We start from the raw sequence: 14,376 nt of genomic DNA, 5'->3' as shown, positions 1-14,376 counted from the left end.
AATCCTCACACCTCAGTCTCCGAACAGCTGATTTTTTTTTTTTTTTTTTTTACTTTTTGTAGAGATGAGGTCTCACTATGTTGCTCAGGCTGGTCTTGAACTCCTGGGCTCAAGCAATCCTCCTGTCTTGACCTCCCAAAGTGCTGAGATTATAGGCTTGAGCCACTACACCAGGCCTAAACCACCAGATTCACTCCTGAGAATTTATCTGTCAGTACATGTGTTCAAAGACTCATATACACTCTTTTTTTTTTTTTCTTAAAGACAGGGTCTCACTCTGTCGCCCAGACTGGAATGCAGTGACACAATTATGGCTCACTGTACCCTTGACCTCCCAGGCTCAAGTGATCCTCCCACCTCAGCCTCCCAAGTAGCTGTGACTACAGGTGCTCATCCCCATGCCTGGCTAATTTAAAAAACTTTTTTTTTTGTAGAGATGGTATCTCACTATGTTGTTCTGGTGGTCTTGGGCTCAAAAGATCCTCCCACCTTGGCCCCACAAAGTGCTGGGATGACAGGCATGAGCCACCAGGCCTGGTCCTCACACATGTTCACAAAGATAAATGTACATGGTGTGCACTGTAGCAAAATGCTGGAAACAACCTAAATGCTCACTCATAAAGAGTGAAATGAATTATGAAACATGCATATAATAAAATATGTAACTAAATAAAAAATGAAGTATATGTACCAAAATGGAATACCAAAAATACATCATTATTATTATATTATTATTATTATTATTATTATTTGAGATGGAGTTTCTCTCTTATTGCTCAGGGTGGAGTGCAATGGCACAATCTCGGCCCACTGCAACCTCCGCCTCCCAAGTTCAAGCAATTCTCCTGCCTTGGCCTCCCGAGCAGCTGGGATTAGAGGCATGTACCACCACATCTGGCTAATTTTGTATTTTTAGTAGAGACAGGGTTTCACCATGTTGGTCAGGCTGGTCTCGAATTCCCAACCTCAGGTGATTCACCCACCTCAGCCTCCCAAAGTGCTGGGATTACAGGCGTGAGCCACCGCACCCAGCCTACCAAAATAAATTATTATTAAAAAGGCATGATGTCAAGCAATGTGGATAGTAGGCTCCCATTTACGTAAACAAAAGGAGGAGAGGAGGATTGCAGTGTTTTGTTTTGAAGTAAGGTTTATTTTTCCCACATATCCATCTATAAACATGTGATGTTATTATCACATTCTGTATAATTTCTTCAATTAAAAAAGTACAATAAAATCATGTTTACAGATTATTAGAGGCCAGGGGCAGTGCTGTAAGCCTATAGTACCATTTATTCAGAAGACTGAGGCAGGAGGATCACTTGAGCCCAGCAGTTCAAGGCTGTGGTGCACTATGATCATGCTTATGAATCATCCCTGCACTCCAGCCTAGGCAATATAGTGAGGTCCCCATCTCTACCAAAAAAAACTATTAGAATAAAGGACATTGAGTTAACCAAGAGGCTTACAATATAAACAGTTGAAATCAAAATTACATATTTTTTCACAATAGCATGTACACCTATAATATTTTATTATTTTGAAAGCACTTACACTAACATTATACCATTAGAGATTAATGATGGACCAATGAGGCCCAGTGTGGTGGTTTACACCTGAAATCCCAGCACTTTGGGAGGTTAAGGTTGGAGGACTGCTTGAGGATAGAAGTTTGAGACCAGCCTGGTCAACATAGCAAGACTCTGTCTCTATATATAAAGAATAATAATGATAATAATAATAATGGACCTATGAGATGGAATTATGGTTATTGCCATTTAATACATTATATAAAACTAAAGTTTATCAAAATTATATAATTTACTCAGAGTTACTCAGATAGGAATTAGGGGAGCTGTACAAGTCTTATTTCTTCTTTTTTTTTTTTTTTTTTGTGACGGAGTCTCGCTCTGTCGCCCAGGCTGGGTGCAGTGGCCGGATCTCAGCTCACTGCAAGCTCCGCCTCCCGGGTTCACGCTATTCTCCTGCCTCAGCCTCCGGAATAGCTGGGACTACAGGCGCCCACCACCTCGCCCGGCTAGGTTTTTTGTATTTTTTGGTAGAGACGGGGTTTCACCATGTTAGCCAGGATGGTCTCGATCTCCTGATCTCGTGATCCACCCGTCTCGGCCTCCCAAAGTGCTGGGATTACAGGCTTGAGCCACCGCGTCCGGCCACAAGTCTTATTTCTGACTTCTGTGTCTAATCCTCAGGAAAATGGCTGTCCTTCCTTGTAGTGCTGTCCTTGGGGAAGGAAAGGGGCTAACATTTATTGTGCATTTATCATATAATAACAATAGCTAAAATTATTTAGTATAAACCAAATGCCAGGTATCGAGCAAAATGTATTTTCTGCATTTTATTATTTATTTATTCATTTATTTATTTTGAGATAGGAGTCTCGCTCTGTTACCCAGGCTGGAGTGCAGTGGCGTGATCTCAGCTCACTGCAACCTCCACCTCCCATAGCTGCAAAGAGAAAGTGCAGGCCCTATGTGAGCAAGGCCCCTGGTCTCATGCCCTCCTCATTCAGTAGGAAAAAGTGTGGTTGGAAGGAGCCCAGAGTGAGAAGTTCTAGAGCCCATAGCTTGTGTCTAAGGGTGGTACTATGTAACACTCTCCAAATTCAAAGCACAGAGCCCAAGGGCAAGGCGACTGAACAATCAAAAAGAAGGTAAACAGCAAAAGTATAGCATTTGCATATAGTAATGTATGAAGATTTAAGTGAGGAAATATTTCCTGTGAAATGTTTGTAACTAGTTCTTATCACATCTGTGTTACCTCCTGATCCGATGACAAAAATAACGTGCTGAGTCTTGTTTGATACCAGCTTACTTGTGTTAACCTAGTTCTCACTCTGTGGTAGATCTATTTTCAAAGGTGGCCAATATCCCTCCTACATGCTATTTTTACAATATGATGTTAATAGCCATCTCTCCCATGGAATAGTGGGATGTATGTCCCCTCCCACTGAATCTAGGTGAAGCCATGAGACTGCCTCACCAAGAGTATGACAAAAGAAACCTGTGATTTCTAAGGCTAGGTCTTAAAGATGCCTTTTAATTCTGCCACAATTTCTTGGGACTTTTACTGTTGGAACCCAAGTACCGCGCTGCAAGTAAGCCAAGATTCACACAGAGAGGACTTATATAGGTGTTCTAGCCAACACCCTCATGTAGCATCGGTCACCAGATGTGTGACTGAGCAAATTGTAGAAGATTATTGCTCCGGTCATGGAGTCACCTCGAGCCTTCTAGTCACCCCAGCTGATTCCTCATATCCTCACCAAGCCCTACCCAATTGCAGATTAATGAGCAAAACACATGATTATTGTTGTTTGAAGCCACTATGTTTGATGGGGTTTCTTATGTAGCAATAGATAACTGAAACTGTATTTATATATCCTTGCAATAAAAGCTAGGTTTACAGGCTAGTGAACTCAAGGCTATATGTGTGTCACTAGAAATAGATAATTAGCTCCTTAATATACCATAATCTACCCATATAATAACCCTTTATAAAAACATAAAATGCTAAACTTCTCCAAACCTTGAAGTGAACGAAGCTTAAAGTCCCTATTTATTTCTCTTCTTATTGCTCATATTCAACGTAGCTGATTTAGAAACTGTTTTTTTTTTTTGTTTTTTTTTTTTTTGAGACAGAGTCTCGCTCTGTCGCCCGGGCTGGAGTGCAGTGGCTGGATCTCAGCTCTCTGCAAGCTCCGCCTCCCGGGTTCACGCCATTCTCCTGCCTCAGCCTCCCGAGTAGCTGGGACTACAGGCGCCCGCCACCTCGCCCGGCTAGTTTTTTTTTTGTATTTTTTAGTAGAGACAGGGTTTCACCGTGTTAGCCAGGATGGTCTCGATCTCCTGACCTCGTGATCCACCCATCTCGGCCTCCCAAAGTGCTGGGATTACAGACTTGAGCCACCGCGCCCGGCCTAGAAACTGTTTTTTTAAAGCCTCTGGGAACTCTCTGTATTCATCAAGTAGGGTATGAGATGTGATATATTATTTTGTCTTTTTTCCATTTGATTTTTTTATATAGTTTATTTGTATGAATTTCACTTTCATAAACAGTCTTCCTTCTAGAAATGAGTACTTGTCTTGTAGCTTCATACGTTTAAATGGGAAATGTATAAATAATGCTTTTTTTTTTTTCTTTTTTTTGAGATGTAGTCTCGCTCTCTCACCCAGGCTGGAGTGTAGTGGCGAGATCTCAGCTCACTGCAAGCTCCGCCTCCCGGGTTCACACCATTCTCCTGCCTCAGCCTTCTGAGTAGCTGGGACTACAGGCGCCAGCCACCACGCCCGGCTAATTTATTTTTGTATTTTTAGTAGAGACACGGTTTCACTGTGTTAGCCAGGATGGTCTCAATCTCCTGACCTCGTGATCTGCCCGCCTCTGCCTCCCAAAGTGCTGGAATTATAGGCGTGAGCCACTGCGCCGGCATTTTTTGTTGTTGTTACCTTTTTTTTTCATCAAACCTGTCAGCAGGAAGTAGAAGGATGGATTTTGTAAACCAAAATGCTTTCATCACATTGTAAAAATTTTCTAGGATATCTCAAAATAGGCTGGGCGTGGTGGTTCATGCCTGCAATCCCAGCACTTTGGGAGGCCAAGGTGGGTGGATTGTTCAAGGCCAGGAGTTCAAGACCAGCCTGGCCAATGTGATGAAACCCCATCTCTACTACAAATACAAAAATTAGCCGGGCATGGTGCCCTGTGCCTCTGGTCCCAGCTACTTGGGAGGCTGAGGCAGAAGGATTGCTTGAGCCCAGGAGGTGGAGACGAGAGTGAGCCGAGATCATACTACTGCCCTCTAGCCTGGGCAACAGAGCAAGATCCCATCTCAAAAAAAAAAATTCTTTTAAAGCCAAGCTAAAAGCATATTAATGCTGTTAAGATTTTCTAAATCTACATAATGCATACAGAAAATCTGAAAAATTCAAAATATTGAAACCCAGAAGAGAAAGTCCAGAGATGGACTCATGTCAACATGTAAAATGAATTTTGACAAAGATGAAAAGGCAATTTAATAGATAAAACATAATCTTTTCAGCCGGGCACGGTGACTCACACCTGTAATCCCAGCACTTTGGGAGGCCGAGGTGGGTGGATCACCTGAAGTCAGGAGTTCAAGACCAGCCTGACCAACATGGTAAAACCCCATCTTTACTAAAAATACAAAATTAGCTGGTCACGGTGGCACATGCCTATAATCCCAGCTACTTGGGAGCCTGAGGCAAGAGAATCACTTGAACCCAGGAGACGGAGGTTGCAGTGAGTTGAGATCATGCCACTGCACTCCAGCCTGGGCGACAGAGCCAGACGCTGTCTCAAAATAAAATAAAATAAAATAAAGAAAAGATAAGGATATCCGCTGGGCACAATGGCTCACACATGTAATCTTGGCACTTTGGGAGGCCGAGGTGGGTAGATAACCTGAGGTCAGGAGTTCAAGTCCAGCCAGACCAACATGGAGAAACCCCATCTCTACTAAAAATGCAAAATTACCGGGCGTGGTGGCAGGCGCCTGTAGTCCAAGCTACTTGGGAGGCTGAGGCAGGAGAATCACTTGAACACAGAAGGCGGAGGTTGTGGTGAGCCAAGATCATGCCACTGCACTCCAGCCTGGGCAACAAGAGCGAGATTCCATCTCAAAAAAAAAAAAAGAGAGAAAATATAAGGGTGTCAAATAAGCACATGAAAAGTGTTCAACATAATTAGTCATTAGGGAAATACAAATTAAATCCACAAAGAAGTGTCTCTACACCCTTATTAGAATGACTAAAACAAAAAAATGCCAACATCACATGTTGGCAAGGATGCAGAGCAGTAAGAACTCGAATTCATTATTGGAAGGAATGTAAAAGCAACACAGTCACATTGGAAAATAGTTTGACAGTTTCTTATTAAGTTAAATATATACTTACTATATAACTATATAATTCAAAAATTATATTCCTAGGTGCACACCCAAGAGAAATAAAAACATAGTTCACACAAAAAAAAAACCCCATACAAATTTTTTTTGTTTGTTTTTGAGACGGAGTTTCACTCTTGTTGCCCAGACTGGAGTGCAATGGCATGATCTCGGCTCACCACAACCTCCACCTCCAGGGTGCAAGCGATTCTCCTGCCTCAGCTTCTCGAGTAGCTGGGATTACAGCCATGCACCACCATGCCCTGTTAATTTTGTATTTTTAGTAGAGACGGGGTTTCTCCATGTTGGTCAGGCTGGTTTCGAACGCTCGACCTCTGGTGATCTGCCCGCCTCAGCCTTCCAAAGTGTTTTATATAGCAACTTCATTCATCACTGCCCCAACCTGGAAACAACCCAAATGTCCTTCATCTGGTGAATGGCTGAGCAGTGGTGCACCCATACGATGGAATACTACTCAGAAATAAAAAGGAAGAAAATGTTTACACATATAAGAACTTAGAGGGACCTGTTTACAGGCACTATGCTGATTGAAAAAAAATCAATTTTAAATGGTTTTATTCTAGGTGATTTCATTCATCTGACATTCTTGGAAAGACAAAACTATGTGGACAGAGAACAGATCAGTGGCTACCGGGAATTGAAGGTGGGAGGAGCCTTTGTTTGACTACAGTAGGATTAGCATGAGGGAATGTTTCAGGGAGATAGAACTATTCTCTACCTAGATTGTGGTGATGGTTACATGACTCTAAGTATTTGTCAATACTCATTAAACTATATAAAAAGTGAATTTTAGTATATGTAAATTAAAAAGCAAAATTTAAAAACCAAAATTAATAATGTCAATATACAACTGTATTTATTTATTGCCTCTGACTGTCATCCCTTGACTGTCTAAAATAAATTATCCTATACTGTAACTCAAATACTTTTTATAAAATAAAAATTTAAAATATAATATCTTGGCTGGGTGCACTGGCTCACACCTGTAATCCCAGCACTTTGGGAGGCCAAGGCGGGTGGATCACCTGAGGTTAAGAGTTCGAGACCAGCCTGGCCAACATAGTGAAACCCCATCTCTACTAAAAATACAAAAATTGGCCAGGCACGGTGGTATATGTCTGTAGTCCCAGCTACTTGGGGGTCTGAGGCAGAAGAATAGCTTGAATCCCAGAGGCAGAGGTTTCAGTGAGCTGAGACTACACCCCACTGTACTCCAGCCTGGAGGATGAAGTGAGACTCTGTCTCAAAAACAAACAAACAAACAAAACATATATATATATATATATATGCGTGTGTGTGTGTGCATATGTGTATGTATATGTATGTATGTAACATCTTGACAAAAATATACAAAGAATGTAATTAATAATAGAAGAAACTGCCAGGTGCAATGGCACAGGCCTGTAGTCCTAGCAACCCAAGTGGCTAAGTCAGGAGGATTGCTTGAGCCCAGGCATTTATTGTGTTCTTGTTTATTTATTTGTTTATTTATTTTTTTGTTTTGAGACAGAGTCTCACTCTGTTGCCCAGATTGGAGTGCAATGGCATGATCTTGGCTCACTGCAACCTCTGTCTCCCGGGTTCAAGCAATTCTCCTGCCTCAGCCTCCCAAGTAGCTGGGTTTACAGGCACCCACCACTACACCCAGCTAATTATTTTTGTATTTTTAGTAGAGACAGCGTTTCGCCATGTTAGTCAGGCTGGTCTCGAACTCCTGACCTCAGGCGATCCACCCACCTCAGCCTCCCAAAGTGCTGGGATTACAGGCGTGAGCCACCATGCCCAGCCTGTTGTGTTTTTCTTAGACAGGGTCTCACTGTCATGCAGGCTGGAGTGCAGTGGCATGATCACCGCTCACTGCAATCTTGAACTCCCCGGCTCAAGCAATCATCCCACCTCAGCCTCCCAAGTAGCTAGGAGTACAGGCACCCACCACCACACCCAGCTAATTTTTGTATTTTTTGTAAAGATGGGGTTTTGCCATGTTGCCCAGGCTGGTCTCAAATTCCTGGACCCCAGGCATTTGAGGCTACAATGCAGAATGACTACACCTGTGAATAACCACTGCACCCTACTGCACTGCCCATAGCCTGGGCAGCACAGAGAGACCCCGGCTCTTTTTTTTTTTTTTTTGAGACAGAGTGCTAGGATCACAGGCGTGAGACACTGTGCCCGATGACCCCAACTCTTAAAAGAAAAATAAAAGAAAGAATGAAAAATCCTTTAAAAATGTAAGCCTGGCCAGGCGCAGTGGCTCACACCTGTAATCCTAGCACTTTGGGAGGCTGAGGCAGGAGGATCACTTGAGCTGAGGAGTTTGAGACCAGCCTGGGCAACATAGTGAAATCTCATCTCTATTTATAATTAAATATATATATATATAAATGTAAGCATATATGTATATATATATAGCCTGTTCAAAAAGATTCTCCATTAACCCATTCATTCTCAGAATTATTTTTCTCAGGACCATCATAGAAACAGCAGAAATAATTGAGGAGCTCCCACTGGAGGCAAAAGGTAACTGAAGGCTTTAGTCTCTCCTGTCAGCAACCACGATGCTGGAAAAATATTCTTTTAGAGAACACAGAAGTGAAAATGGAATTCAAGCTTTTTTTTTTTTTTTTTTTTAAGATGGACTCTTGCTCTGTCGTGCAGGCTGGATTGCAGTGGCACAATCTCAGCTCACTGCAACCTCCACCTCCCGGGTTCAAGTGATTCTCCTGCCTCAGCCTCCCAGGTAGCTGGGATTACAGGTGCCCGCCACCAAGCCCAGCGAATTTTTTTGTATTCGCAGTAGAGATGAGGTTTCACCATGTTGGTCAGGTTGGTCTCAGACTCCTGACCTCAGGTGATCCGCTCACTTCAGTCTCCCAAAGTGCTGGGATTACAGGCGTGAGCCACCACGCCCAGCCCAAGCTATTCTCCTGATGGATTTGAGTAATGAAAATTACTTCAACTCTACTGTAAATACTATAGTTAAATCCAAGTAACTCAAAGCAGAACTCCATGAGAATAATTATAGATAGCTAGGAGTGACAGAGGAGCTCCTTTAATGGTCACAAATCCCGAAAATTAGAAGAGGAAGACAGTAAATAACAGTGATTACAAAGTGAGGCATTATTAAGACCACATTTTAAATCCCTGAGTTCCAGTTTCCTAGCTATGAACTTGAGTATGTAGCTCAGTTTCTCTAAACCCATGTTTTCTTGTCTAGAAAATGGGAATAATATCTCCTTCACAGGATTGTTGTGAAAACTATGCCTCGCTCAGCACCATGCCTGGCTCACTGTAAATATTTCAGTATTACCACTTGGGAGGTCTCAACGTTCCCACAGCAAAGAATGAAGGAACACGAGCTTGGTGCCATAAATGATACGACACCAATACCCAGAGACCACAGGGAAGGACTGATGAAGAAACAAGAGAATGACACTGGCCGGGCGCGGTGGCTCAAGCCTGTAATCCCAGCACTTTGGGAGGCCGAGGCAGGCGGATCACAAGGTCAGGAGATCGAGACCATCCTGGCTAACACGGTGAAACCCCGTCTCTACTAAAAAAAAAAGTACAAAAAACTAGCCGGGCGAGGTGGCGGGCGCCTGTAGTCCCAGCTACTCAGGAGGCTGAGGCAGGAGAATGGCGTGAACCCGGGAGGCGGAGCTTGCAGTGAGCCGAGATCAGGCCACTGCACTTCAGCCTGGGTGACAGAGCAAGACTCCGTCTCAAAAAAAAAAAAAAAAAAAAAAAGAGAATGACACTGAAGTTTTCTGGCACCAATGATAGACAATGATAGTCTTAACAGCTCTTCCAAGTCTCACAGCAATCAGTGCCATGATAATGCCCATCAGAGTTTGTCAGAAAGATGGTAAGGTCCAGATAGATGCTATCAATACATCTTTTCTTCTTTTCTTTTTTGAGACTATTTTGCTCTGTCACCCAGGCTGGAGTGCAGTGGCTCAATCTCAGCTCACCGCAACCTCTGCCTCTTGGGTTTAAGCGATTCTTCTGTCTCAACCTCCTGAGTATCTGGGATTACAGGCGCCCGCCACCACACCCAGCTGATTTTTGTATTTTTAGTAGAGGCGGGATGTCACCATGTTGGCCAGGCTGGTCTCGAACTCCGGATCTCAGGTGATACTCCCACCTCAGCCTCCCAAAGTGCTAGGATTACAGGCATGAGCCACCGTGCCCAGCCTTCAATGTATCTTATACTTCATAATCTCAGTAAGTACTCGTTTAGCTTTGATTTAAATTCTCTGGCAATGGACGTAAGAGTCATATGAGTCCTTTAATGTATGTGACATATACAGACAAACTATTTAAAACTTCAGTTGCAAAACAATCATTTCTTCGTCTTTTCTTTTACAAAGTTAGAAAATGAATGAAGAATAAACATGGGCTGATGTCCACGAAATCTGTCTTTCTATTTTAATAACTAATTTGACTTACAAGTTAGAAAAAGTAGGTGAAACTTCTGTAACCTATTTATCCTGGATATAAAATACAGAAAAGATACCCCTTTTCTTACAAGAAGAAGAAAAAAAGGGAAATACCTAATGCCTAAGAAGCCTGAAAAGATGGCGCATTGATAAAGTTATCTCTCCCTTAGCAGAATGAACTTAAAGGTCATTTTTCCTTGTCCTTCTCATTTTTGGAAACCTAGATTTTAAGTACACTGTGTGAAGGTACTGGACCACTTTAGATATTTCACGCTACATCAGTATTTTCCAAAAGCTTTAAAAAAAATCTTTGTTCAAAATATGAAGTTGTAAAAAATAACATCTATAGCTTGTGATATGCAATTCTAATAATAGATGAAATAATGAGAACAGAAATATAGCAAATAAATGCAAACGTGAATGCAATCCTACAGTGACATTTTAGGTATATACAAATTAGATATTATTTTGGCTCATTATTAGAGGAGTGATCAAAACAAAAATTGATAAATAACCATTTTGTCTAAATAACATGGAAAGGACCCTATAAGTAATTCAAATTTTAAATAGTTTATTGCTTCAAATACCTATACCTGCTAATGGGTAGGGTTTTTGTCCTCTTCATTTCTTTATCTTTGGAGCATAAAACATTACTTTATGATGAATAAATGTCTGTTGAATAAATGAATCCCCACACAGCATAGTTTCATCGAAATCAGTAGTTAAATATACTAATTTGCCAGTTACATTTATATTCATCAAAAGCTTTTCTAAAATATTTTAATTTCTAAATTTCCATTATATAATTAATAGTATGACCAATAGATTTGTTGCAAAAATCCACATTAAAATCTTTACTCCTTTGGACTTCTGTGCTTTTTTCAGTTACACTTATTCTGAATTTTTGCATGGTTCAGAAAGAGTAAAACAATTCCAATTTTAATTTAATTCCAATTCAATCCAGAATTGATTTGAAAAAGAATGATTAATTAACATGGAAAAACATGTCCCGGAAACAGTGACACAGTTAAAATACAATGTGAATGGGGCCTAAAACATTTCACCACTTAGTAGAACAACACGGTTATCCCTTCTGTTTTTCTATTTCTAATTTGCTCAAAATCACTTTCAGGCAAATGGTGATTCTGCAGCCAGAGGTTGTCAGTACTTCTGTTCCACCTGACTGGATGAATCAGGTAGACGAGAAGGACCAATAATTCCAGCAACCTATTTCTACATCCTATGCAAATTAATGCACCAATCACTAAAGCGGTGCTACTGTAAGGTCATATAAATGAAAGCCTGAACAGAGGACACCAGTCAATAACTTGAATGTTGCAGCACTATGTCATTTTACACAGTTTTTAATTATGAGTTTCTCTAAATAGAGTGTCTAGTCTGCAAAATAACAATGACCTTCCATACACATTTTTTCTATAACTATTTTCATACATATTATTTGCTAGATCAATAAAAGTGCTTTACAGAATAAGATTTCATAGAAATGTTTGAGTGTACATATTCTATTTAATAATAAATTAACAAATTTTACTTCCTCAATGTTTATATATAAGTATGCATACACATATATTTAGCCAAACAAATATAAAAATAATTTTTTGCTTAAAATGTGATTTATATTGCAAATAACAATAATTTCACATTCATTCTTGAATGCATAACTATCACAAATACAGATTTAATGATATCTGCTATCACAATTCTTCCAGAAAATTAAAAAAAAAGAATAGCTCCAAGTGCATTAAAAATGCGTTGTCATAAAATTAGAGTCCCAGATTCTATAAGGATTTAAAACCCTAACAATTTCTTTGGGATGCAGATTGCCACAAAAACTGTACACACTACTTTTTAGTCACTGCATTAAAAAATGCCCATAAACAAAAGTTGTCCCTAACATAACACCACCTACACATATTAAGATTCAAACGTGGCAAAGACCTTGTTAGGCATCAATTGATTTTACTGTCATGTTTTCATAAATCCTGGAGTCTCTTTTATATTTCAAAATTTCCACACTGCCAGGGAGAAAGACCATTCTGTTGGGCATTATTTTCCTGCACAGATACTATTCATCAACCAATTTTAGCCCTATTTCTAAATAGGAATCCAATTGTATTCAGTAAAGAGGTTTCCTATTTGCAGTCAATGGATTATATTCTCACACTCATACACCACCCTGAACACAGCAAGTGTACAATCGCTACTACTGTGATAACCTAAAGTGCTAGTGCTATAGTTTCTGGCAATGGTAGCAGCGGGGAAAAAAATCTAGATACCAAATCACAGATCACAACCAGATGGAATACTCCCTTGTTTTAATATTACCATACAAACAGAAAACAGGGCTTATTCAAACAGTCAAAGAAACGTGCATTCCTCCTTGCTGTGCTGGAGGAAGCTGTTTGTGTCTCTATAGACGTGGAGAGAACAGGAACACATGTTTTCTGTACTACATCGCTAATGCAGGATACAGGGCTGCGGTTGTTGCGTGAAGCTCTGCCCGAAAGTTGAGAAATGGTGAGTAACCTCTAGACAAGGTTCCTGCTCTCCTATGGGTGGAAGTAAATGCTTCCAGCAATCCTTCTCAAGGTCCTCAGGGAGTTTGGGTCTGGGGTACATTTCCCCCTAGGGGCACCCTGGTTTCTTCTAACGGTATAGCTCTGCAGTGGGTCATGTGACGGCTGGGTGTGTGCCCCTGTGCGGTGTGGGAGGGATGAGTTTGCGGGGTGCGTGTGTGTGAGTGTGTGAGGGTTCAGAAGTTACACGTCTGGTTTTGGAAGACGTGTATTTTTCAAGGGCTATCTGCGTGTGTGTCTGTATGTGTGTCTGTGTGTGAAGTGAGACTGAGAAAAGAGGTTTAGAGAATGATCCTGGGCCGGGCGATGTAGCCAAGTCGGCTCGTGTCGGCCCCGCTCCTTGGGGAGCTTCTGCATTGGGGTTGAGGTCCCCGCCCTTGGGGGACGCGAGGACAATGGGGTGCCGGCGCCCCTCCCGCACTTTGTGCACCCACCTGACGAATCCGCGGCGGGTTCGGCGGGGTGGAGGCCCCGCCTTCCGGGGCCGGGGAGGTGGGAGAAGCCATCTTCCTGCGGCTCCGGGTTTCTTCCTCCTGTCACGCCCGGGTCTCCCGCGTCTCCTCGGTCTCCTCCGCGTCGGGCCTGCGGCCCGCGCCTTCCTGGAGACTCCGCAGCCGCCGCGCCCCGCGGACCCGCCCCGGCTCCTGCGCGGTAGAGTGGAAGGGGCGGCTGTGTCCTCTGCTCGCCCAGCAGGAGTCCCTTCCCGCGCCACCTACATCCCGGCCGGCGGACTGCGGGCCGCGGCGGGCCGGGGTCGGACGCGACCTTGGCCGCGGGGCTGGGCCGGCAGCTGCCCCTTCCCAGCGCCGCGCCCGGCGCGTGTGGTCTGAACGTGCGAGCGGCTGGGCTTATTCTAGTGGCGGCGCCGGGAGAAAGGAGGCTGCTTCCCTAGCCGCTGCCGCTATCGCCAGGAGAGCGATGAGCTCATGGACAGCTCCCAGAAATATGTCTATATGCACCACTGACTGCCGGAGTTCGGGAGGTGGGTGGGGAGAAGGAGGCTCCTCCGCGGGCGCTCCCGCATCACTGGCGGACGTTCCCTTGGGAGGCCCCTGGCTTTTGGGGCGCGTCCAGCTCTTCCCTGCCCATCTCCACACTCACTCTCGGTTCTTTCCATTCATGTCATACACACTTTTCCTATCCGCACTCACTCTCCCCTGGCGTTGTGCTAAGGCACCCACCCACCCACCTCTAGCCTCCACGCGCACACATTCTTTGTTCTGCCAACTACTCACTATTGATAAGGGGGCAATTTATTTACGGAGTGAACGTGGTGTGAACTGCCACTGGGACCTCAACCACTGTCGGATGTAGGCTGATGGATGAAGTGTCCCAAGCGGTGTGTCCTTCACGCTTTGGGCGTTTCCCCCTCTCTGGAGATCCAACCTCTTCC

General features: G+C 43.0%; 1 protein-coding gene across 1 annotated transcript in view; it reads right to left on the bottom strand.

The window, feature by feature from the left end:
- ANK2 (ankyrin 2) overlaps positions 1 to 13,947 on the bottom strand; it is a 715,648-nt gene extending 701,701 nt beyond the window's left edge. Inside the window, exon 1 of the mRNA XM_033215055.1 lies at positions 13,418 to 13,947. Within this exon, the coding sequence (XP_033070946.1) occupies positions 13,418 to 13,489 (72 nt within the window). The 5' untranslated portion in view covers positions 13,490 to 13,947. The remainder of the gene's footprint in view (positions 1 to 13,417) is intronic.
- Positions 13,948 to 14,376: the final 429 nt, after the last annotated feature.

Source organism: Trachypithecus francoisi, unplaced genomic scaffold (genome assembly GCF_009764315.1).
Source record: "Trachypithecus francoisi isolate TF-2019V2 unplaced genomic scaffold, Tfra_2.0 Lachesis_group1, whole genome shotgun sequence".
NCBI lineage: Eukaryota > Metazoa > Chordata > Mammalia > Primates > Cercopithecidae > Trachypithecus > Trachypithecus francoisi.
Note: the sequence above shows the minus strand (reverse complement) of the source record. Positions and strands in the feature narration are given on the sequence as shown.